Below are 23,243 nucleotides of genomic sequence, written 5' to 3' on the forward strand. Positions count from 1 at the left end.
TAAAAAATTAAGAACTATATACACACATATACATATATACATACTCATCAGGTATCAAGTACATAACAAAGTCCTTTTATACTTGTTAACCTAAGGGAAAGTATTCCACTATCCTACCAAAGAGAGTCCTTTTCTTTCATGAAAAATTGTAATTATTAATCTATAAATGTGTTTTTAATTCTTAGACTAAAGCTTCTAGTAACACTGTGGCTATCTAGTCTTTAATCCCATCAGAGACTCAAGAAGGAAAATCTATCTAGTAAAGGAAGTGCTGGCAGGCAACTTTCAAGTTGCATAGTACAGAGAGAGCAGACTGCCTGGAAAGTCACTGAATTCTCTCCTTCATTGGGGCAATCAGTCTTTAGCCTTATCGGCCCAAAACATCCAACGAACTGTTTTTTGAAGCAGGAAATCCGACGGTCTGGTCCATCTAGTCTCTTTAAAGCTGGACAGTCATCTTTCCACCATCATTGTTGATCATTGCAGACAATCATCCTGTCATCAGCAGTAGAGATAAGAGCAGTAGTAGAGCAGTTTTTTCGTCTAGTGACCATTCTGTCACCTGCGTCTCTTGAAGCCCCCATCTTCAATGATGTAAATGGAGAAGCGGCCAGGAGCGGATGTCTCTCTCTGTCAGGAAAGCCCTCATCGTTAAATGCCATATTCTGTGGATTTTTGAAGAGTTTGAAGAGCAAATCTATCTATTCTTACAGTTATCAATCTATTCCTTTGAAGACATATACAAGGAATTAAACAAACCTGCTCTATAACAAAGTGAGTATCTAGTAGGATTTCTACGTAACTAAATACCAACTTTTATCCCCGATGATCCCGAACAGTTTTTTATAAGACATTAGTGGTACATGAATAATACATTAAACAAACATTGAACAAAAAGAACTTAAATTTCTAACATACAATATACAATATTTTGTCAACATATAACATATAATACATAAGGCAAAAATGAATGGAATATACAATTTAAGTTCATATCAATGTGAAGCAAAAGTTGAAGTCTTAAATTTCCATCAATCAAGTCTTAAATTTCCATCAATCTACAATACCAATGTAGAATTTTTGAAGTTAGTAGATTCAATAATCTACCTTCTATTCTACAACCCTGTATCCTCCCTTCCTTCCCCCTTTTTCCTTAAGATTAAAAGGGATAGAAAGTAAGAGAGAAAGAAAGATAGAAGAAAGAAATCCCCAAATGAACTTTTATTAATTGTAAATAACCCCATTAGGCAAAGATGAGCATTGGTAACCCACCAAAAACACACATCCCACCTATTGGGAATGGGGGCGTCGTGTTTTCAAAATTACTTTATGCTGTTTAGGAGAAAAATATTTTTTGAGTACCCAAGAAAAATAATATATTGGCCAAGCGCTGGAAAAGCTAGCGGTTTTTGTCCAGTCCTGGCAAGGGCATGCTCTCATACACCTCGCAATGTCGTGTAAACTCTGCTCCCCAACTATCTCTGGGAGTTAATGAAGAAAGGCTGGGCAGTCTGTAACTAGACAGAAGAGAGGTAGGTGGGACTTTGGTTCCCGAGCTTGGGGTCTCAGGTGGGGGCCACGAGGTGGAAGAGAGGAAGGGAAGATGGAGGGAACACTGATGGAACAGATCCAGCCCAGACAGGACAGATATGTGCAAATAACTTGGGGCGTGTGGCTGGGAAGTCACCAGACCAGCTTATGAAATCAGCATAAATCGTACCTGCCCAGTTATGGTGTTTAACGCTTTGAATAAACCTATTTGTCGCTGTCTCAATTATTTGGGAGCTAGTTAGGATAGAAAAGGCCCCCAGAATTTTCTACAGTATTTGATGCCCTATACTGGGACATCTGAATACACAGAGCACCTGGCCAACCCCCAGGTTTTGTTTACTTTAAAGTCTCAGTCTCCACTTTCTGCCTTTTCTTTTTCTTTTTCTTTTTCTTTTTCTTTTCTTTCTTTCTTTCTTTCTCTCTCTCTCTCTCTCTCTTTTTTTTTTTTTTTTTTGTAGCCCCAGGGACAGGCTGTCTGCTCTTTCCCTCCTAGTGACCCACAAAAGGCCAGCCTCGTCCACCTTGCTGGCACATTGAAGCGGTACTTCAGATGCCAATGCTTGATGTCTTTGTGCAGCTTTGAGGTCACTAAGAAAGCTGATCTTACAAAGGACTGTCCCCGAGGCCTCCTGGACTTCCTAAGGGCTTCACTGGAGGAGTTTGCTCCAATCCCATGCCTCTGCGACCCTCGCATGTGAACCTGCAACAGACCAACTCGGATGAGGTGCAGTCAACCACAGCTCTCTGTGGGGCGCTGCCCCTGTCTGCAGGGCTCTCCGTGGGGCGCTGTCTCTGTTTCATCATTTTCCGTGCAGCTCCTGGTGTCACGTTTCTTCCATCAAGGAGCTTTCCTCACGGCGCTCTGGCGCAAAGATCTGGAGGGCTGCGGCCACCTCCCAGCCTTGTCCCCCAGTGACCTAGCACATGCTCCGTAAACTCCTTGAATACCTGAGTCCACCTAGGTTTTTTTTTTTAAGATTTATTTATTATGTATACAATGTAAACACCTGCACAACAGAAGATGGCACCCAATCTCATTATAGATGGTTATGAGCCACCATGTGGTTGCTGGGAATTGAACTCAGGACCTCTGGAAGAGCAGACAGTGCTCTTAACTGCTGAGCCATCTCTCCAGCCCAAGTCCACCTAGGCTTTTGATATAGCTTTTCATTCTTTCTTTCTTTCTTTCTTCTTTTTTGTTTTTTGTTTGTTTGTTTGTTTTTTGTTTTTGTTTTTTTTTTTTTTGAGACAGGGTTTCTTCTGTGTAGCCTTGGCTGTCCTAGATTCGCTTTGTAGACCAGGCTGGCCTCGAACTCACAGCGATCCACCTGCCTCTGCCTCCCGAGTGCTGGGATTAAAGGTGTGCGCCACCACACGCGGCCTTTTTTTTCTGAAACAGGGTTTCTCTGGGTATCCTTGGTTGTCCTGAACTCACTTTGTAGACTAAGTTGGCCTTGAACTGACAGAGATCCACCTGCCTTTGCCTCCCGACTGCTGGGATTAGTAGCTTTTCTTTTATTCTTTGGCTTTTAGACAGGGTCTCACTATGTATCTCTGCTGGTCGTGGAATTCACCCTATAATCCAAGCCTCCCTCTGCCTCCAGAGTGCTGAGAGTAAAGGCATGAACCACCATGCCAGACTTGATTTTTCTTTTCTTTTCCTTTCTTTTCTTTTCTTTGTGTGTGTGTGTGTGTGTGTGTGTGTGTGTGTGTGTGTGTGTGTGCGCGCTTCCAGACAGGTTTCCTTCTCTTGTTGTCCTGGCTGTCCTGGGCTCAGTTTGTAGACCAGGCTCCTTTTGAACCCACAGAGATCTGCCTGTCTATGCCTCACACCCGGCTTTAATGTATCATTTCTAAGGGAAACAAAATTTACTTTTCAGTGTCTCCCTCCCCCTCTTCCCTCCCACTCCTTGTGTGATGGCTAAAGTTCTAAGTTTAAATTACTGTGCTTAAGAGATCTACAAAAAAAAAAAGTGCCTCTAGCCTGTAAGTCCCACTTCCCCAGGGACAGACAACTTCCTGGAATGCTGGGACATTCCAAAACATGAAGGACAACAAGCCCAGGGGTTTCACTTCTGTAAGCAAGCGTGAGTGCACCAACTTCACATGCCAGGATGTACGCTGGCTCCTGATTGGACAAAGGTGGGAAGTAATGTCAGCATGTATGCTTGCTCCTGATTGGACAAAGGTGGGTTACCTAGCCTTGTGGGGTTTGCCCTCATAAGCCTCTGACTAACGTAATTGGGAGCCCAGGGTATGAAATTGACCAGTGCCCATGACTTGGCCGATATTTGATAAAGCTTGCTTCAAATTTAGCTCAAAAATTGTAGTAGGAGTCTTATTCTCACCCCCATGAAATTAACATCTCCCCCCTCCCCCCTCACTATTTTTTGTGATTCTGAGGACTGAGTCCAGGCTCTTGTGCACCTGAGGCAAGCCCGCGTTGCGCAGTGCCGCAAGCCCTCACTGGTGGATCCCAGGCAGCTACACTAGCATGCCTCTGATAGTCTTTTATTCCTTAGTTATTATTTTTAATATTTATGTGTTTGTTTGGTTTTATGTGTATGAGTGTGGGCTTGCATGTGTGTATGGATATTACGTGCATGGTGCCTTGGAGACTAGAAAAGGGAATTGCATCCCCCGGCACCGGGGTTAACAGGAGGCTCTGAGCTGCCATGTGGGTGCTGAGAAATGAACCCAGTTCCCTGTGTCAGGTCCAAAGGGAGCTCCGTTTCCCCAAATCCTGGTAGTGAGACAAAAGCCAATATTCCTCAGGACAGCAAAGCCAGTACCCCGTTACCGATGAAAGGCACTTCCCTTTTCACTGGCAGAAGGGACAAACGGCCATCTGTGGTACCTGTTAGCATAACAACGTGTGTGCTGGCCTCCAGGCCCCTTCCGTGTCACAGGTGCCTGGTACACACTTCAGAGTGCATGCTGGCTCTTCCCAGTCCCTCCCCGCGCAGGAGGGTCCCTCCCCACAGCCTTATAATGCGCTTTCTCTGTCCTCACTCTTTTTTTTTTTTTCCTTCTTTTTTTCTTCGGAGACAGGGTCTCTCTGTGTAGCCTTGGCTGTCCTGGACTTACTTTGCAGACCAGGCTGACCTTGAACTCACAGCGATCCATCTGCCTCTGCCTCCCAAGTGCTGGGATTAAAGGCCTGCGCCACCACGGCTTTTTTTCTTCTTTTAATTCTAAAGAAGGTGTCAGGATCTACGGAACTGTGTTACAGACAGTCATGAGCTGCTGTGTGGATGCTGGGAATTGAACCCAGGTCCTTTGGGAGGGCAGACAGTGCTCTTAACCACTGAGCCACCTCTCCAGCCCTCTGTCCTCACTCTTCATCTTCTCTTTTGCCCTCACTCTGTCTTCATCCCCGCCAACACCCCTGCACTGCTCCTGCTTCTCCCCTGGCCAGGCCTTGTCTGCTGACCATGTTTAGTCTACTGCTTTCTCTCTCTGCTCTGGACTCTTCCAGATGCTTCTGGCTGTTTTCTCCCTCATATCTACAATAAAAGCTTTCCGAGTAACCATACCTCGGAGTGGTCATGTTGTCGATCTATACACTCTAGAGGGCTGGGGCCACCTCCTTGCCTTGTCTCCCAGTGACCTAGCACCTTAACTGATGAGCCAATGTCTCCAGGCACTTAGTATTTTATTTCATCTGTTTTTTTTTTCATGGAACCACCTTTATTGATAGTGTAGGACAAACACTATCAACAACGGAAGTGTAAAATGGCAGCACATGGGCTAATATCCTCCCCCTCATCATCTCCGTCAGCACTATCTGCCCCAACCTCCTCATAGTCCTCACAGGCCTCAGAGAGCTCCCCTCCTCTATGCTCTCAGCCACATACCAGTGCACAGAGGCACGCTTGGCATACGTCAGACCTAGGGGACCCCAGGCCTCAGCAATGGCTGTGGTGTTGCTCAGCATTCACACAGCTCTCTGGACCTTGGTCAGCTCTCCACGAGGCACCACAATGGGAGGCTGGTAATTAATGCTAACCTTGAAGGCGGCGGGGTACCAGTTCACAAACTGGATGGTACACTTGGTCTTGATGGTGGCATTGGCAGCATTGACATCTTTGGAAACCACATCACCTCGGTACAGCAGGCAGCAAGCCATGTGTTTACCATGGCAAGGGTCACGTTTCACCATCTGGTTGGCTGGCTCAAAGCAGGCACTGGTGATCTCTGTTACTGTAAGCTGCTCGTGGTAGGCTTTCTCAGCAGAGGTGGCAGGGGCATATGTGGCCTGAGGGAAGTGGATGTGAGGGGTAGGGCACCAGGTTGGTCTGGAATTCTGTCAGGTCAACATTCAGGGCCCCATCAAATCTGAGGGAAGCAGTGATGGAAGACACAATACGGCTTATGAAACAGGTAAGGTTAGTGTAGGTCAGGCGCTCAATGTCGAGGTTTCTATGACAGATGTCACAGATGCCTTCATTGTCTACCACACTGGCACAAACAGAGTGCTCCAGGGTGGTGTGGGTGGTGAGGATGGAATTGTAGGGCTCAACCACAGAGGCGGGAACCTGGAGGGCGGGGTAAATGGAGAACGCCAGCTTGGACTTCTTTCCATAATCCACAGAGAGCTGCTCCATCCACAGGGAGGTGAAACCCCAGAGCCAGTTCCCGCGCCCAAGCTGTGGAGAACCAAGAAGTCCTGAAGACCCATGCACTGGTCAGTCAGCTTGCAAATTCTGTTCAAGACAAGGTCGGTTATCTCCTTGCCAATGGTGTAGTGGTCACGGGCATCGTTATTGGCAGCATCTTCCTTGCCTGTGATGAGCTGCTCAGGATGGAGGAGCTGGCAGTTGGTACCCAGTGTGAACGTCATCAATAACTGAGGGTTCCAGATCTACAAACACTGCCCAAGGCACATGCTTTCCAGTGCCTGTCTCACTGAAGAAGTTGTTGAAGGAGCCGTCTCCTCCCTACTGGTCTTGTCACTTGGCATCTGGCCATCAGGTGGATGCCATGTTCTGGGAAGTAGAGCTCCCAGCAGGCATTGCTGATCTGGACACCAGCCTGGCCAACATGGATGGAGATTCACTCACACTGATTTAGTCCTTGGAGTGGTCTACGAAAACTGAGGAAGTGAAGAGAATGTGATGAGGAGCTCTCACTAGTAGACTACCAAGGAGTCTGGAGGAGAAGCAGGGTCCTTATTTCATCTTTTACATTTGATTTTGAGCCAGGCGATGGTGGTGCACGCCTTTAATCCCAGCACTCGGGAGGCAGAGGCAGGTGGATCGCTGTAAGTTCGAGGCCAGCCTGGTCTACAAAGTTAGTCCAGGACAGCCAAGGCTACACAGAGAAACCCTGTCTTGAAAAAAAAAAAAGATTTTGATTTTGTTGTTTGTTTGTTTGTTTTTGCTTTTGGTTTTGTTTTTTTGAGACAGGGGGTCACTCTGTAGCCCTGGCTGTCCTGGAACTTGATATGCTGCACACCAGGCTGGCTTTGAACTCATAGAACTACACCTGCTTCTACTTCCAAATGCTGGCACTAAAGCTGAACACTTGGCTCTTCTCAGTTGCTGTTAACTTAAAGGAATAGCCTAATACTGTTAATTATTAACCTTATAGTTATTATGGCTGTATTTTTTCTAACCCACTATCAATCAATAAAAACACAGACACCTGCTACCTTTTAAAATAGCCTTGCTTCGCCTGGGGCAGGGCAGATATTAATCCCCTAAACTACCTTCCATATTTCCCTTCCCCCATCCCATGCCATCTGCCTCTAATAATTTCTTTTAAAAAATGTTTATTTATTATTATGTATACAGTGCTCTGCCTGCATGTACACCTGCAGTCCAGAAGAGGGCATCAGATCACGTTATAGCTGGTTGAGCCACCATGTGGTTGCTGGGAATTGAACTCAGGACCCCTGGAAGAGCAGACGGTGCTCTTTAGCACTGAGCCATCTCTCCAGCCCAACTTCTAATAATTTCTGTCAAGCCACCTCCTCGCATCCATAATCCCAAGTGCTTGCTAATGTTCTTCGTCTGGGCCATCCTCCACTCGTGTGCTTCTCACTCTGCCAAACCCATGGCAGCAGCCTCCTTCCTTCTCCTCTTCCTCTGCTGTCTCTTCCCTTCCCAAGATCCTTCACTCCCCAAGCTTGCAAACCTCTGACACGCCTACCTTCTTCCAGCCCTGCCCAGGTATCGGCATTTTATTGGTCAAACAGGATCGTTTTTTAGGCAAGGTTACAAACATTATTTTGGGGTACTTGAGAATGTGCATCAAAGTACATCAGACCAACTGCCAACACTTCTCCCCTTTTTTTTTTTTTTTTTTTTTTTTGTTTGTTTTTTTGGTTTTTGTTTTTTTTTTTCTGAGACAGGGCCTCTCTGTGTAGCCTTGGCTGTCCTGGACTCCCTTTGTAGACCAGGCTGGCCTCGAACTCACAGTGATCCACCAGCCTCTGCCTCCCGAGTGCTGGGATTAAAGGCGTGCACCACCACACCCGGCTCACTTCTCCCTTTTAATTTTGAAACTGGATCTCACTAAGTTGCCCAGGCTAGCCTTAAACTCACTCTTTAGCCAAGGCTAACCTTGAACTTGCCAACTTCCTGCCTCAGCCTCTCAAGAAGTTGGAATGACAGGGCCATACCACTAGGCCTGACTCCCTCCCTTTCTGTTGGTTGGTTTGTTTGTTTATACTTTATGTGCATTGGTGTTTTGCCTGCATCTATGTCTGTGTGAGGGTCAGATCGTGGAGTTACAGAAAGCTGTGAGCTGCCATGTGGGTGCTGGGAATTGAACCAGGGTACTCTGGAAGAGCAGTCAGTGCTCTCAACTACTGAGCCAACTCTCCAGCACCTCTCCTCCTCCTTCTTCTTCTTCCCTTTTTTCTCCTCCTCCTTCCTCTTTGTCACCCTTTTTGTTTTTCACTCTCTGTTCTTTCTCTCTTTCCTCACCCAGAAGCCTTGAACTCACAACTTTATTGCCTCCGCCTCCCAGCTGGTGCAATTACAAGTGTTTGCCTCCGAGTTCAATTTTCTTTCTTTTTTAAAAAATATTTTACTTTTGGGGGCTGGAGAGATGGCTCAGTGGTTAAGAGCACTGGCTGCTCTTCTAGAGGTCATGGGTTCAATTCCCAGCAACCACATGGTGGCTCACAACCATCCATGCCCTCTAATGCTCTCTTCTGGCCTGCAAGTGTACAGGCAGATAGAGCACTCATGTACATGAAATAAATAAAAAATATTTTACTTTTTGTTGATTCTTTGTGAATTTTGCATCTTACACTCCAATCCCACTAATCTTCACAATATCTTCATACCTGCCCTCCACCACTGCAACCTCCCCTACCCCCCCCCAAAAAAACTCATTGTGAAAGCTGTATTGTGTCACAGTGTGTCCCTTAGTATACTCAAGTGTCCACACTTTCAAATTTACTTGCAAATGTTCATTTCAATGAGTCACTGGTCTGGATCGAGGCCTCAGGCTTGGCTACACTGTCAATACTGGATCCTCACCAGGACTCCTGCTGGGGCCCTGTGTCACGGAGACTCTGCAGCTTTAGATCTGTGGAACAGACCCCTTCCCTTGCTCTAGCAGTTCATCATGGGGTAGTGTAGTGGGTGTAAGCATGTTTTTGTTTTGGTCCCAAGTACTGGATGGGGAACAGTCTTGCCAGAGATCAGGTGATGTTTTTCCACTTAGAAGTCAAACCACCTTGTGCACAGCTTAGTTTTTGCCAGCTGAAACGCGTTCTAGTGCAGATTCTAGTACTAGCCCAAGACAAGAGGCTGGGGCTTTTTGGGTCTTGGTATTGTTTCGCTGTTCATCGCTCCACTTCGAGAGGCTCCTAGAGAGGACCGCTCCAGCGAAGGCTCTGTGGCTCCAGGCTCTGGCTGCTGTTGCAGGTCTCAGCAGCAACTCTGGTACAATTGCTGGTCTGCTGAAATCCTGCCGACTACGCCAGAGGAATCGCTCCCAGGAACTGAATTCAACAAGGTCTACCTCTCCTGTTTCCGTTAACCTCTTTTCTCTCCTATCTGGGGTAGGTGGGTTGGAAGGGAGGTGTAAGCATTAAAGAACCCCAAATGAAGTAGGTTTGGAAAAGGTGAAGCCTACAGGTTAGATATTGGAGTGGGCCAACTCCAAGTCCTGGATCTGGGCCTGTGTCATCCCACCAGCTCTCTTACTTCCACACCACCAGGGCGAGCTCTCCCAATGCTTCATCCTGCAAGGGCAGAGCCAGCTCTCCAGCCTTCGTGCCCTCAGGGTTTGCTCACCTATATCCATGCCTGCAGGGCACAGCTCCCCTGTGCTGCTCAGTTGAGGCACAGGGCCTGCTCTCTGGAGTGCTGCAGCCAGTGAGGGGCAGGGCCAGCTCTCCCACCTGCCACAGGTGTTGAGGGGCTGGGTGGGGTGTCCTCATGTAGCCAACACAGACTGCAGCCAAAGATGACCTGGATGTCCTGATCCTCTTGCCTTTGCCTCCCAGTTGTTGGGATTATGGACGTGTATCGCTCTGTGAGGCAGCTCTCCTGTGGGTATGCGAATGGAGGCCAGGCGTCTGTGTCAGGTGTCTCCCTCTATCACCCGTCACCTTGTCTTTTGAGTCAGGGCCCCTCTCTCAACCTAGAGCTCATTGATTGGTTACATTAGCTGACCAACAAGTCCCCTGGGATAGATCTAACTGGTATTCCCCAGTGCCAGAATTGTTATATACAGGCTGCAGTCCAGGACAGCTTCTTACGTGAGTGTGGGAAATGGAACTCAAGTCCTCACACTTGGGGATTGCAAGTGCTTTCCCCACTAAGCCATCTTCCCAGCCCTGCTGGATGCCTTTTCAGTCCAGATACTCCAGACCAGCACTGGGACCCTTTAATACAGCTCCTCATGTTGTGGTGACCCTCACTGATGCTTCATAACTATGATTTTGCTATTTTTATGAGTAGTAACGCAAATATGCGACCACCAAAGGGGTTGGGACCCACAGGCTGAGAACCGTTGCTCTAGAGCTTAAGGCAAGAGGATCACTTGGAGCTCAGTGACATCATGAGAACTTGTCTCAAAAGAAAAAGAAGGCTGGGGAGATGGCTCAGCAGATAAAGGCATTTGCCACCAAGCCTGTTGACCTGCGTTTGATTCCTGAGACCCAGCTGGTGGAAGGAGAGAACTGACCCCATAAGTTGTCCTTTGACCTTTGGACTCATGCTGTGGTATGCGGACACACACACAAGTTAGTTAGTTAATCAATTAATTAATATGTATAAAGAGAGGGAAGCACCTCCTCCCCAACAGAGCAAGCACAGAAAGAATGAGCACCCCGAGAAGCTGGCAGAGCCACCCACAAACTGAGTGTCCCTTCCCAGACCCCTCACAAACATTTTCTGTCCCTCCCTCTTGCTCAAGGGGGAAAAAAAATGTAGTTAATGAGTCTCAAAAAAAGGGAACTGAAAGTCAAAAGTAAAAGCCACAGAGGTGGTAGGAAAGGGGTGGGTGTTGATTCTGCCCTCAGCTCTCTTCCAAAAATGCAAGACAGACGCCAGGGAGCCTCAGCACACATCTTACATAGTTTACATAGCCTGGTTTTGACCCCTGTGCCACCTGCTACTGGAGGACTTCACACACAGACACACACACACAGACACACACACACAGACACACACACACACAGACACACACACACAGACACACACACACAGACACACACCACTTCTGTGTTTCCGTAGGTGGTGGGGCGTGACCAGGGTGGAGTCTCAAGGGGGAAGAAAGGGAGCACAAGACATCTTGGTCCAGTCTTAGTCCCCAGAGATGTCACCACCACTGGTGCTTTGCCTGCTGCTGCTGGGGACTTTGGAGCCTGCAGGGGCCACACTGATCCGGTAAGGGGACCCCGCCCTCACTCCTGACAGATTCCTACCACCTGTCCTTTTAAAGCTGGGGCTGGAGGGCCAGGCGTGGTGGCACACGCCTTTAATCCCAGCATTCAGGAGGCAGAGGCAGGTGGGTCTCTGTGAGAGTTCGAGGCCAGCCTGGTCTACAAAGTGAGTCCAGGACAGCCAGGGTTGCACAGAGAAGCCCTTTCTCTGGAGGTGAGGGTTGGATACTGAGACTGGCCTTGGTGCCCCAGGAATCCAATTTTTTTCAGGGTCCTCAGACCCAGATTTTACTTTTATTTTTTAAAACGTGTATATGTGTGTGTGGGAGAGAGAGAGAGAGAGAGAGAGAGAGAGAGAGAGAGAGAGAGAGAGACTGAGAGAGAGAGAGAGAGAGAGAGAGAGAGAGAGAGAGAGAGAGAGAGACTGAGAGAGAGAGAGAGACTGAGCCTGTGCAGGGAGATGCGAGGACATCAACTAGGTTCGGCGAAGGTGAAACTGGCTCAGGCTCGTGCTGTAAGGTTTGGCAGCCAGCTTCCTTACCCTCTGAGCCACCTTAAAGGCCTGGGTCCCCAACTCTCAAGTCGGGGTCTCCACCCTGATATATGTAACATAATACCTCCTGTTAGGAAAAGTATCAGCTCAGGAGTCCCCAAGACCAAGTTCTAGGCACAAAGGAGATATATTTGCACCCCAGGGACAGAGGACAGGGACTTAAGAGACAAAGGAGATAGAGGAGGAAGAAGGGGAAAGGATCAGGGGAGAGGAAGGAACAAAATAGCGAGCATACACAGGAAAACGGCGGCTTATAAAGATACAAGGGGAAACCCTGTGTTAAAATGAGGTGTTTAATTACATTAATTAATTAATTAATTAATTAATTAATTTTTGGTTTTTCGAGACAGGGTTTCTCTGTGTAGTCTTGGCTGTCCTGGACTCACTCTGTAAGAGGCGTTTCATTTTAATTGGGCATGTTAATTAGGTGAGCCAAAGAGGACCTTTGATTGGTGGGCTTCAATGCTTTGATAGCAGAACCCTCGTAGTCAGCCTCAGGTAGAGAAAGTGGCCAAATACAGGACTAGGCCTTTGTGGCTTCAGAAATGTAACCCAATGGTTTTTACCTAGGCAAGGGCAAAGCCTGCCAGAGCCATGCTCAAGCTGGCCCGAGTCCCTTCACCTCCTAGGGCCCCACACTTCTTGGTTGTTTGATTTTTGGTTTTGCTTTGGTTTGGTTTTGTCCAGACTTGGTCTCATGTAGCCCAGGCTGGCCTCAAACTCCTTTTGTAGCCAAGGATGACCTTGAACTGCAGGTTCTATTGCTTCCGGGAAGGCAACCTGGCCCTTGTGCTGTGCACACTACCCACTGAGCCACAGCCACAAATATACATTTTTTTTTTTTTAAACAGGGTCTCACTACATAGGCCTGGCTATACTGGAACTCACTGTGTAAATCAAGGTGGCCTTGAACTCATAGAGATCCTCCTGCCTCTGTTCTCAAGTGCTGAGATTAAAGGCATGTGTCCCTAGTTAAGTTCAAGATGTTCCTTTGCCTAGGTGGCAGTGAGTGGCGGTTCCAGCATTCAGAAGGCTGAAGCTGAAAGGTTGAGTTCAAAGATACAGAGACACTGTCTCCAGAAACCAAGAGCTGGGATTGGGGCTCAGTAGTGCACCACTGAGTGTCTAGGAGGGACCAGGGCCTCCATTCAGTCCCCACTACTAGGGCTGGAGAGATGGCTCAGTGGCTAAGAGCGCTGTCTGCTTTGCCAGAGGTCCTAAATTCAATTCCCAGCCACCACGTGGTGGCTCACACCATCTCTAATGTGGTCTGGTGCCCTCTTCTGGCCTGTAGGTGTACATGCAGATAGAGCTCTCATATATAAAATAAATACATCTTTCAATTCCCCAGCACAAGGGAAAACATCAGCACGTATTTTGTGAGAAGGTTCCTCGGACCTGAGTCCTAGTGATCTGGCTTTAAGTGATCTGAGCCTTTTTTGGAGACCCATATCCAAGGTCTAGAAACTTCGATATCCCTGGATTCTCAGTGCCTGTTTCAGGGGAGGCCTCCCTAGGAGTTACCCCAACACCTTGTCTCTGATATTTCTACCGGTTTCCCCCTTCTTTTCCTTTACCATGCCCCAAGTCTTGATGGGAGCGCCCTTCCAGAAAGAACTTCCTTTCTGCACATTCTAGCCACTTTAGGGCCTCTTCAGGCTGAGTCACGGGGCTAGGGTAGGCTGTGAGGGTTGCGCAACAGCCAGAGGATTACTATGCTCAGCTCTATCAACCTTTTTTTTTTTTAACCTATATATTGTGTTGTGGGGCACAAGTGTGTTCACAGCACATGTGAAAGTCAGGGGACACCTCTCAGGAATAGATTCTCTACTTCTATCTACCCTATGTATCCTAGGACTGAGCTCAGACCATCAGACTTGGCAACAAGACCCTTTACCCTTTGAGCCACTTCATCAGGGTTTCTCTGTGTAGCCTTGGCTGTCCTCGACTCACTCTGTAGACCAGGCTGGCCTCGAACTCACAGAGATCCACCTGCCTCTGCCTCCCGAGTGCTGGGATTACGTGCCACCAACAGCATGACCAGGCACTTCCCGCAGGGCCTGGGCTCTCCCGTCAGTCACGAAAATGCACCATAGGCTTGTACACAGGTCAGTCTAGTGGGGTCACTTTCTCAATGGAGGGTCCTTCTTCCAAAATAATTCCAGCTTATGTAACTGTAAGCTAGACGTACAACTAGCCAGCACAACTGACTCCTTGTCAATTTGGTGGCAAAAACACATCAGTGATAAAAGATAACTTTTTCTTTTTTTTTTTTTGTTCATTTCCCCAACATCCCACGTTAACACTAATATCACAAAATAAAACATTCCAACTTGTAAAAGTCCCACAGTCTTTAAAACTACCCAAAGTCTCTTTCAAAGTTCAAGCCCCACACGCACCAAAACAAAACAAAACAAAACAAAGTTCAAGCCTCTCTAAAGTAATCAGTGTCTAAAATGTTCTCAATCAAACGTGTGTCTTGTGACTGTTTTCCCCCAGTGTGTAGTTTGTGCTTGTTCTCTTGACAATGTCTGCCATTCAACAGGAGCAGAGGCCACGGACGAGCACTGCTGGCTCCTCTAGGTTTGCTCAAGTTGTTTTCTTTTTTCTTTTCTGGTCTTTTGAAACAGGGTTTCTCTGCATTAGCCTTGACTGTCCTGGACTCGCTTTGTAGACCAGGCTGGCCTCGAACTCACAGCGATCCGCCTGCCTCTGCCTCCCGAGTGCTGGGATTAAAGGCGTGCGCCACCACACCTGGCCTCAAGTTGTTTTTTTGTACAACCCTGACCACCCTGCCCAGGGATGGCATTGCCCACAGTAAGATGGGACCTCCCACATTTAAAAAAAATGCACCATGGGCTGGGCATGGTGGTGCACACTTTTAATCCCAGCATTTGGGAGGCAGAGGCAGAGGCAGGCAGATCTCTGTGAGTTCGAGGCTAGCCTGGTCTACAGAGTGAGTTCTAGGACAGCCAGGACTGTTACACAGAGAAACCCTGTCTCGAAAACCCCAAAAAAAGCGCCACAGGCTTGCCCACAGGACAATCTGGTCAGGGCAATTTCCCAATTGAGCTTCCCTCTTTCAAAATGACCTTAGCTATGTCAGGTTGACATGAAAACTAGCCAGAACATGCCTGCAGTATGTGCACTGTGAAGATGCCTGGTCCCCAAAGACTCTAGAAGAGGACACTGGATGCTCTGAAACTGTAATTTTAGATGGTTGTGAGTTACCATGTGGGTTCTGGGGAATCAAACCTGAGTCTTCTGGGAGAGCAGTAATGCTCTAACTAGCTGAACCCTCTCCCAGGCTGGTTTGGAATTTCTGGAAATCCTCTTCTACCAGGGATGGTTTGTGCATTAGAGGCTTGCAACACCATAGTTATGGGTGACTGAGAACAGGCAAAGCCTTTACAGGACACTTGGCCACCAGTCATCAGACACTACTGAGGCAGAGGCAGGAGGATTGCTACAAGTTGGAAGCCAGCCAAGACTATAGAGCAAGACCTGCTCTCCCTCCCCATGTGACCCCCACAGAGGAAGAAAATTCTGCCCAGCACCACTGAGCTAATGGATGGGATCAGGCTTCGTGCTGAAGTTCTGAGACGCTCCTGTGGCGGTGGGAGCTACTTCCCCTTCGGTGCGGTGGAGCTGGGTCTGGCCTGTGTGTGCTTCACAGGACAGCTCGCTGACCACTTAACCCACCACTTCTCCAATCAGACCCATCCTTACTAAGCAGATCTTCCTGTGAACTGCTGCTGAAGGAGAAATAATTCTGCTTTCTTTTTTGTTTTTTGTTTTTGCCTCCTTTAGTTCCTACGAGTTTCTTTTTTCTTTTCTTTTTTAAAAGATTTATTTATTATGTATACAATATTCTCCTGCATGTAACAACTGCAGGTCAGAAAAGGGCATTAGATCTCATTATAGATGGTTGTGAGCCACCATGTGGTTGCTGGGAATTGAACTTGGGACCTTTGGAAGGACAGCCAGTGCTCTTAACCTCTGAGCCATCTCTCCAGCATGCGAGTTTCCTTATTATCTCCTTTTTTTCTCCCTGTGGGGTACTGAAGACTGAACCCTACGTATTTGTTAGGCAAATACTCTACCACTAAGTTATGCTCCCAGAGCCACACTGAGGGATTTTAAGCATGTGCTCTACCTCCAAGCCAGTTCTTAAGATCTCTTCTTACTTAAAAAAAATATATATATGTGTGTGTGTGTGTGTGTGTGTGTGTGTGTGTGTATGTGTGTACTTTTTAAAAAGTATATATAGAGGGTTTTTGTTTAATATAAATTTAGCCACGGGTGGTGGTACACTCCTTTAATCCCAGCACTCTGGAGCCAGAGTCAGGCAGATCTCTGTGAATTTAAGGCCAGCCATGGTGAGACCTAGCCTCAAAATAAACAAACAGATGAGACCAACCCCAAACCAACTTTATTTACCTCTTTTGTATGTGAATATGTTGCAGAGACATTTATAATTTTATTTTTTATTACATTTTTCTATGTGCTGTGCATGTGGAGGTCTGAGGACAACTTGCAGAGATCAGTTCTCTCTTTCCATGATGTACGTCTGGGAATTACAGTCAGGTCGGCAGGCTTGGTAGCAAGCACCTTTACCTACTGAGCCATTTTCCTGCTGGAAGTGTAATTTTATAGTCTCCCTCATCAGTATGCCCCCTTGCTGTCATGCTTAGGGAAGCCTCCCTCTCCTCAATTATGTCTTTTTTTTTAAAGATTTATTTATTATATATAGTGTTCTGCCTGCACATACACCTGCAGGCCAGAAGAGGGCATCAGATCTCAGTATAGATGGTTGTGAGCTACCATGTGGTTGCTGGAACTCGAACTCAGGACCTTTGGAAGAGCAGCCAGCGCTCTTAACCTCTGAGCCATCTCTCCAGTCCCCCTCAATTAGGTCTTATATTTACTTATAATTTTGTTGTTCTTATACTTTACACACCAAGCCCTTCACACATATGTGATTTATTTTACTACAAAAGGTGAGGCGTTTATAGCCCCCTCCCACAAGCACAGGGAACAGAGTCCCACCATCATGTATATATATATACATGTTAAGCTTTATATAATTTAAGTATTTTATATATTTATTTTTGATATTTTATATATACTTTTGTTGTTGTTGTTGTTGGGTTTTTGGTTGGTTTGGTGTTTTTTTGTTTGTTTTTTGTTTTTTTGGGACAGGGTTTCTCTGTGTAACCCTGGCAGTTCTGGAACTTGCTCTGTAGACCAATCGGGCCTCTGTCTCCTGAGTACTGGGATTAAAGGCATGTGGTACCACCACCTGGCCTATAATATTTTATATATACTTTTAATCATCAATTTACTTATACGCTTGTGTGGTGCTTATATGCAGGTGAGTTCAGAAGTGGGCGCTGGATCTCTTGAAGCTGGAGTTACAGCTGGTGGGGATCAGAGCTCAGGTTTTCTGCTAGATCCCCAAGCGTTCCTAACCACTGAGCCATCTCCCTAGCATCCCTTCCCAATCTTTTTTTTTTTTTTTTTTCAATCTTTGAAACCCACTGGGAATGCCAGTTCCTGAGGAACAGCTTGCCTTAAGGCCTGTGGATACTGGCCGGTCTCTGAGTCTATACTCCCGGGATCGCTGCCCTTGGCAGCACTTTCGGATCCTTGTGAAGCTGTAACCACTAGCTGACACTGCAGGACCTAGGCGGACAGTTACCTTCAGGCCCTGCGTGCTACAGAGGGCATCTATCACCCGAGGGTCTCCTGGAGCCGTGGCTTTTTCACTGTCCAATTTCCCTCTGCCCCCCATCTCTCTAGAGTCCCTCTTCGCCGAGTCCACCCTGGATACAGGATGTTAAGCTCAACGATTGGATGGGGACAGCCAGCAGAGCCTCGTGGGACCCCCACCCCTGGCCACACCTCCTTGGTGTCCCTCTCCAAGTTCATGAACGTGAGTCCCGGCCCCCATGCCCCCCGCCCTTGCAGCAGGTTAGTCAGCTCTTCGTTCATCCCTTGTTCTCTTGTGCCACAGGTCCAGTATTTTGGCGACATTGGCTTGGGAACGCCCCCTCAGAACTTCACAGTGGTCTTCGACACGGGTTCTTCCAACTTCTGGGTCCCGTCCACGAGATGCCATTTCTTCAGTTTGGCCTGCTGTGAGCTCCCCTGAGGAGGAAGAAGGCTAAAAGGGGGTGATGGGAGAGGAGGCCCCCCAGGCTGTTCTCACAGGCGCTGAGTGTCCCATCTCCTGAGTGACACCTTTCTTATCTCCTGAATCAGGGCTCCACCATCGTTTCAACCCCAATGCTTCCAGCTCCTTTCGGCCCAATGGGACCAAGTTTGCCATTCAGTACGGGACCGGGCGGCTGAACGGAATCCTGAGCCGGGACAATCTGACCGTGGGTGACTTCAGCCACACAGGACTTCAGTTTAGAATCTAGGACCAACCCCCCACCTTGCTCTGGGGAGAGTTTGAGGGGACAGGCCCTGATAGGAGGGGATTCTTGAGAAAAGGTGGGGTCTCCTAGGGATGGGGATGGCGGGTGGGTGGGTGGGGCATGACGGTGGAAGTCTCCTGAACAAGGGGTTGAAGCTTCTTAGAAAGAGGCAGGGTCCCCGGGGAAAGGAGGTAGGGCTACTAGAGAAGAGATGGGGGTCTCCTTAGCAAGAGGAAGGGGTTTCTTGTGAAGGGGCGGGGCCTCTTGAGAAAGGGGGTGGGACTTCTTACAAGAGGCTGCCTTTGCAAATAAGCATGTCCCGCCCCCCAGAAGAAGTAGAGCTTCCTGGGTGTGTTGGGGGGTTGGAACCTGGAGAAGCAAAGGTGCACACGGCTTCTTGGGAGGAGGTGGGGGTGGAGACCATGTAAATTCCTTTCCCAGTGGCTCCTAGCAGGATCTCAGCTACAGGGGGGTAACGTCTTTTCTAGAAGTAACTTCACTTTACCTCTAGATCGGGGGGATCCACGGTGCCTCTGTGACATTTGGAGAGGCTCTGTGGGAGCCCAGCCTGGTCTTTGCTTTCGCGCGCTTTGACGGGATCCTGGGGCTCGGTTTCCCGACTCTGGCTGTGGGAGGAGTTCAGCCTCCACTGGACACACTGGTGGCGCAGGGGCTGCTGGAGAAGCCCGTCTTCTCCTTTTACCTCAACAGGTACTGAGAGGGGGAGCAATTGCTAAAATCCCTTCCTGGGGGTGGGGGTAGCTCCCCTCCTCCTAAGGCATCCTTCCAAAGCAGTTCACTCTGGGGAACCAACGAGTTTATTCAGCTTCCTTACAGACAGAGCAAAGGTGAGGGGTTACTCACAGTGGTGTGGGAGCTCCTCCTAAAAGGCTGTCCCTGAAAAGCCTGTACCCAGCAGGGATGAGGGGTCCCTGTCACTCCATAGATGTGGCCCCCTCCCCCGCACCACTAGTCTTCCCTGGCCTGGGTACTCTAGCACCTCTCCCAGGCAGGAGCAGCTGGGTGCTCAGGTCTCATGCCCTTCCTCACCCCTCCACAAGCGTGTGTAAACACTCAGCAAGCCCAGCGGGGATGGTCGTCTGCCACAGGCCATAGCTGCCCGCTGTTTGACTTGGCACCCAGTCATAATACCAGCCCCGAGAAATCTCCTTCGGGAAGTCCCATTGCCAACACAGGAAGTCCGGTGGTCCTTGAAGGAAGTCTGCCTCCCAACCCAAGAGCTTCTACCTGCATTCAGGGAAGTGCTAACCCAACATGACAAGAAACCCCACAACCTAAGTGGCAATTCGGGACATTCCAAAGTCACCCTGGGCTCACAAAGCCCCGGATTTTAAAATCAAACAGGAAATTCCATGCTCACTCAACAAGTACTCCACATAAGGACCCTTGCCTCACCCCAAAGAGCTCTCACTCCACTGGAGAGGCCTGCCTAGAGCTAGGGCCACCCTTACTCACCAGCTTTTAGGAGGCGCAAACGTTATACTGGAAAAGCACTCCCGGTACCAAGCACGGCGGTGCATGGCTGCCACCCCAGCTGACTGGGATGTGGAAGTCGGAGGAGTTAAGAGTTCAAGGTCAACCTTGATTTGCTTCCAGGCTCCACACCTAGGACCTGCCCATACTCCTCCACCCTTGGCTACTGTTGCTATGATAAAACACGACGACTGCCAGGCCAAGGTGATGCACACCTTTAATCCCAGCACTTGGGAAGGCAGAGGCAGGTGGATCTCTGTGAGTTCCAGGCCAGCCTGGTCTACAGAGTGAATCCAGGACAGTCAAGACAACACAGAGAAACCCTGTCTCAAAAAAAACAAAACAAAACAAAACAAAAAATCCACAAAATAAAACTAGCCAGCAGACCCACCTAGAAATTAACTAAGAGGAAGTCCTGTCCCTGGTCACCTCTGGGACCAACAGATGAAACATCAGCCTCTTACTGCGCTTTGCCTCTGCAGGGATCCCGAAGGGTCTGATGGAGGAGAGCTGGTCCTGGGGGGCTCAGACCCGGCTCACTACGTACCCCCTCTCACCTTCCTACCAGTCACCATTCCTGCCTACTGGCAGGTCCACATGGAGAGGTGAGGAGCCTGGCCTCGTGGGGCTTGAGCTGGGGCTGTGGGCATCCTGGCCCTGCCTCTGACGACAGCTCCCGCCCCGCCCCCATCCTTCCCTCACAGTGTGAAGGTTGGCACAGAGTTGACTCTCTGTGCCCAGGGCTGTGGTGCCATCCTAGACACAGGCACATCTCTCATCACGGGACCTAGTGAGGAGATCCGGGCCTTGAACAAAGCCATTGGGGGATTTCCCCTCCTGACTGGGCAGGTGAGGACCACTCCTGGTTCTGAGGGGTGTGAGGAAGGAGGATCTTGGAGGTTTGGTGGTAGACTTTGGGCAGGAAGCTGCTGCCTTAAGGACAAAAGCAGGTACCAGGGGACTGGGAGTCTCTGAGTGATGGGGTAGAAGGCAGCAGGGGCCACGCTTTCCTGGTGGATCCGGTAGAGATATGTAGACGTAACAGAAGCCTATATAACAAGGCTTTTGTACAGGAGGCCCAGGATACCCGACTGTCTAATATGAGCTGTACTCTAGGGCACTGGGGAGCCACCCAAGACTCGAGCAGAGCGAGTGGCACCTGCCGACCCTCACTGTTCCTCTTCTTCCGTGCAGTACCTCATTCAGTGTTCCAAGATCCCAGAGCTTCCGCCTGTCTCCTTCCGCCTTGGCGGAGTCTGGTTTAACCTCACAGGCCAGGACTACGTCATCAACGTAAGGCAGTTGGCATAATGACATCAGAGTAACAAAACTGAGCTCAACGGGGCGGGGGGTTTGACGTCATCAGGCTGGGTGTCCAACACAGACACTTTGCCTTTAGACGGGGGTGGGGGGGTGGGGGGTGGGAGGTGGGGGGTGGGGGGGGTGTCTCACTGTGTAGCTTTAGCAGGCCCAGAACTGTTGACACAGACCAGGCTGACCTCAAACTCTGAGATCCTCCTGCCTCTGTTTCTCCAGTGCTGGGACTAAAGGCATGTGCCAGTATACCCAGCCAGAACTTTACCTTTCCTTTCCTTTTCTCTCTTTTAAAAATTTTTATTTATTGTGTGCACATACTCATATAGATGTCAGAAGACAATTCAAAGGCATCAATTTTTTTTTTCTTCTGTAAGGGAGTCCGAGGATTGAACTCAGGTCGACAGACTTAGCAGGGAGCACCTTTACCAGCTGAGCCAGTCACAGCTCCCTTTTCTTTTCTTTCTTTTTAAGTGGGGAACTTGAACTCTCACCCCCATTCCCCTGCCTGACTCTCTGAAGCGCTGGGATCACTTGCTGGTGGCACCATGCCCAGCCTGAAACATTCTTTGTCCTCTTCTGGGTGCAGAGGGGACAATCAAACCCAGAGCCCCGTGACAGTCAGTGTCCCCTGTGTTGTCACCTTGCAGATTCTAAGGAGCGATGTTGGCCTCTGCCTGTTGGGTTTCCAGGCCTTGGACATCCCGAAGCCAGAAGGACCCTTCTGGATCCTCGGGGACGTCTTTTTGGGGACATACGTGGCCGTCTTTGACCGAGGGGACCAAAGCAGAGGCCCGCGCGTGGGTCTCGCGCGTGCTCAGTCTCGTGCCACCCAACGGGCAGGAAGGGCTACACAGGCTCAGTTCCTCTGAGGACACTCTGATTGGGAGGGGTACATTTAACACAGTCAGAGCGGCTATACTTCTTTCCAATAAAAAAGGAAAAAAAACCTACTTCCCAGTGAAGGAACCCACTTGGGCAACTTTTGGGAAGGGAAAATAAATGTCTGACCTCTGGAGTTGAGGAAGAGAGGGGAGGGAAGAGAAGCATCCTTATTCTGCAGTGTGCGCACCAGCGAGAGGTCCTGGAACAACAATCCCCAAAGACGCCTCCAGCCGCACTGCCTATAGTCAAAGGACAGCACACCGCAGAGCATCACGGATTTTGTAGTCCTCTGCCTGACGGTGTCCCAATGGAGGCGGCCACAGCCGTAAGAGTGAGAGGCAAGGCGACAGGTGGCCGTGGGAATGAAAACGCTAAAGGGTTTCCTAGCCCTTGTTCTAAGGAGATAGATCACCATCCTGCGGACCTTGTGTGCCTCTTTCCCTGGGGATTTCAGGACCTCTGGAGTCTGCCATGAGGGCGGAGCTTCAAGACCCTGGGTTGTGGGGAGCAGGGGCTGTCCCTCCTCCGTTGTCACAGCCCCCAACCGCAAGTCTCTCGCTGCCCAGAGGTGCCTAGGAACGGCTACCCCACCACCACCAGATCCCTCCAGTCCCCTCCTCGCCTAAACTTGGGGTGAGTACGGGGAGGAGGCAGAGGCTCAAGTTTTTGAGGTGGGAAGACAGTCAACAGTTCAGCTTGTGAGACTAGGGACTCAGACGAGCAGGGGACCAAAGACTGCAGCTAAAGGACACCCTCCCCCTGGATTCTGAGATTTGAAGGAGGAAAGGTACTTGTGTGGGGGGGGGGCTCTTTTTGTTTTTCGAGACAGAGTTTTCTCTGTGTAGTCCTGGCACCCCATCTGTAGACTAGTCTGACTTTGAATTCAGAGAAATCCTCCTGCCTCTGCCTTCAGAGTATTGGGATTAAAGACGGGCGTCACCACAGTGTGTGCATGCGTGTGTTGGGGTCTTATGCTGTGAATCTCCAGTCTCTGCTTTACTAACACTCTTTCCTGGATTTTGCACTGAGGGGATGGGTGTAGGGGTCGGAGCAGAAAAGAGTCTTAAGAGTCCAGGAAGGGAAGACTGGTCCCTAGTGACATGGCCTTGGGAATAGCGGAGGGGACAGTGAGAGGGATGACAGGGATGACAGAGGGTGTCCTGGGAAAGACTGC

The 23,243-nt window shown here is 49.0% G+C and overlaps 1 protein-coding gene and 1 pseudogene across 3 annotated transcripts; one reads left to right on the forward strand and one right to left on the reverse strand.

The window, feature by feature from the left end:
* Positions 1 to 5,267: 5,267 nt before the first annotated feature.
* Positions 5,268 to 6,606, reverse strand: LOC311591856 (tubulin alpha-1C chain-like; annotated as a pseudogene). The gene has a single exon. The product of its transcript is annotated as a tubulin alpha-1C chain-like (transcript).
* Positions 6,607 to 9,285: 2,679 nt separating this feature from the next.
* Positions 9,286 to 23,013, forward strand: NAPSA (napsin A aspartic peptidase). 2 transcript variants are annotated; one of them, XM_084771000.1, is made up of 10 exons: positions 9,286 to 9,525; positions 11,253 to 11,405; positions 17,757 to 17,889; positions 17,971 to 18,094; positions 18,219 to 18,337; positions 18,888 to 19,087; positions 20,353 to 20,475; positions 20,575 to 20,719; positions 21,065 to 21,163; positions 21,835 to 23,013. In XM_084771000.1, exons 2-10 carry the CDS (start codon positions 11,335 to 11,337, stop codon positions 22,054 to 22,056), a joined length of 1,236 nt encoding a protein of 411 aa, XP_084627126.1. In that variant the 5' UTR covers positions 9,286 to 9,525; positions 11,253 to 11,334; the 3' UTR covers positions 22,057 to 23,013. The 2 variants fall into 2 exon arrangements, with proteins under 2 accessions (XP_084627126.1, XP_084627127.1); XM_084771001.1 differs by lacking the exon at positions 9,286 to 9,525 and having other exon boundaries at positions 11,242 to 11,405.
* Positions 23,014 to 23,243: the final 230 nt, after the last annotated feature.

This window comes from Acomys minous, assembly GCF_964271855.1.
Source record: "Acomys minous genome assembly, chromosome: 2".
Taxonomy (NCBI): Eukaryota; Metazoa; Chordata; class Mammalia; order Rodentia; family Muridae; genus Acomys; species Acomys minous.

Bases quoted from the DNA above. Each gene is read 5' to 3' on its own strand.
- NAPSA (XM_084771000.1), top strand. From the start codon at position 11,335: ATGTCACCACCACTGGTGCTTTGCCTGCTGCTGCTGGGGACTTTGGAG. The intron at 20,476-20,574 runs GTGAGGAGCCTG...CTTCCCTCACAG, and splicing joins TGGCAGGTCCACATGGAGAG to TGTGAAGGTTGGCACAGAGT. The intron at 20,720-21,064 runs GTGAGGACCACT...TCTTCCGTGCAG, and splicing joins TTCCCCTCCTGACTGGGCAG to TACCTCATTCAGTGTTCCAA.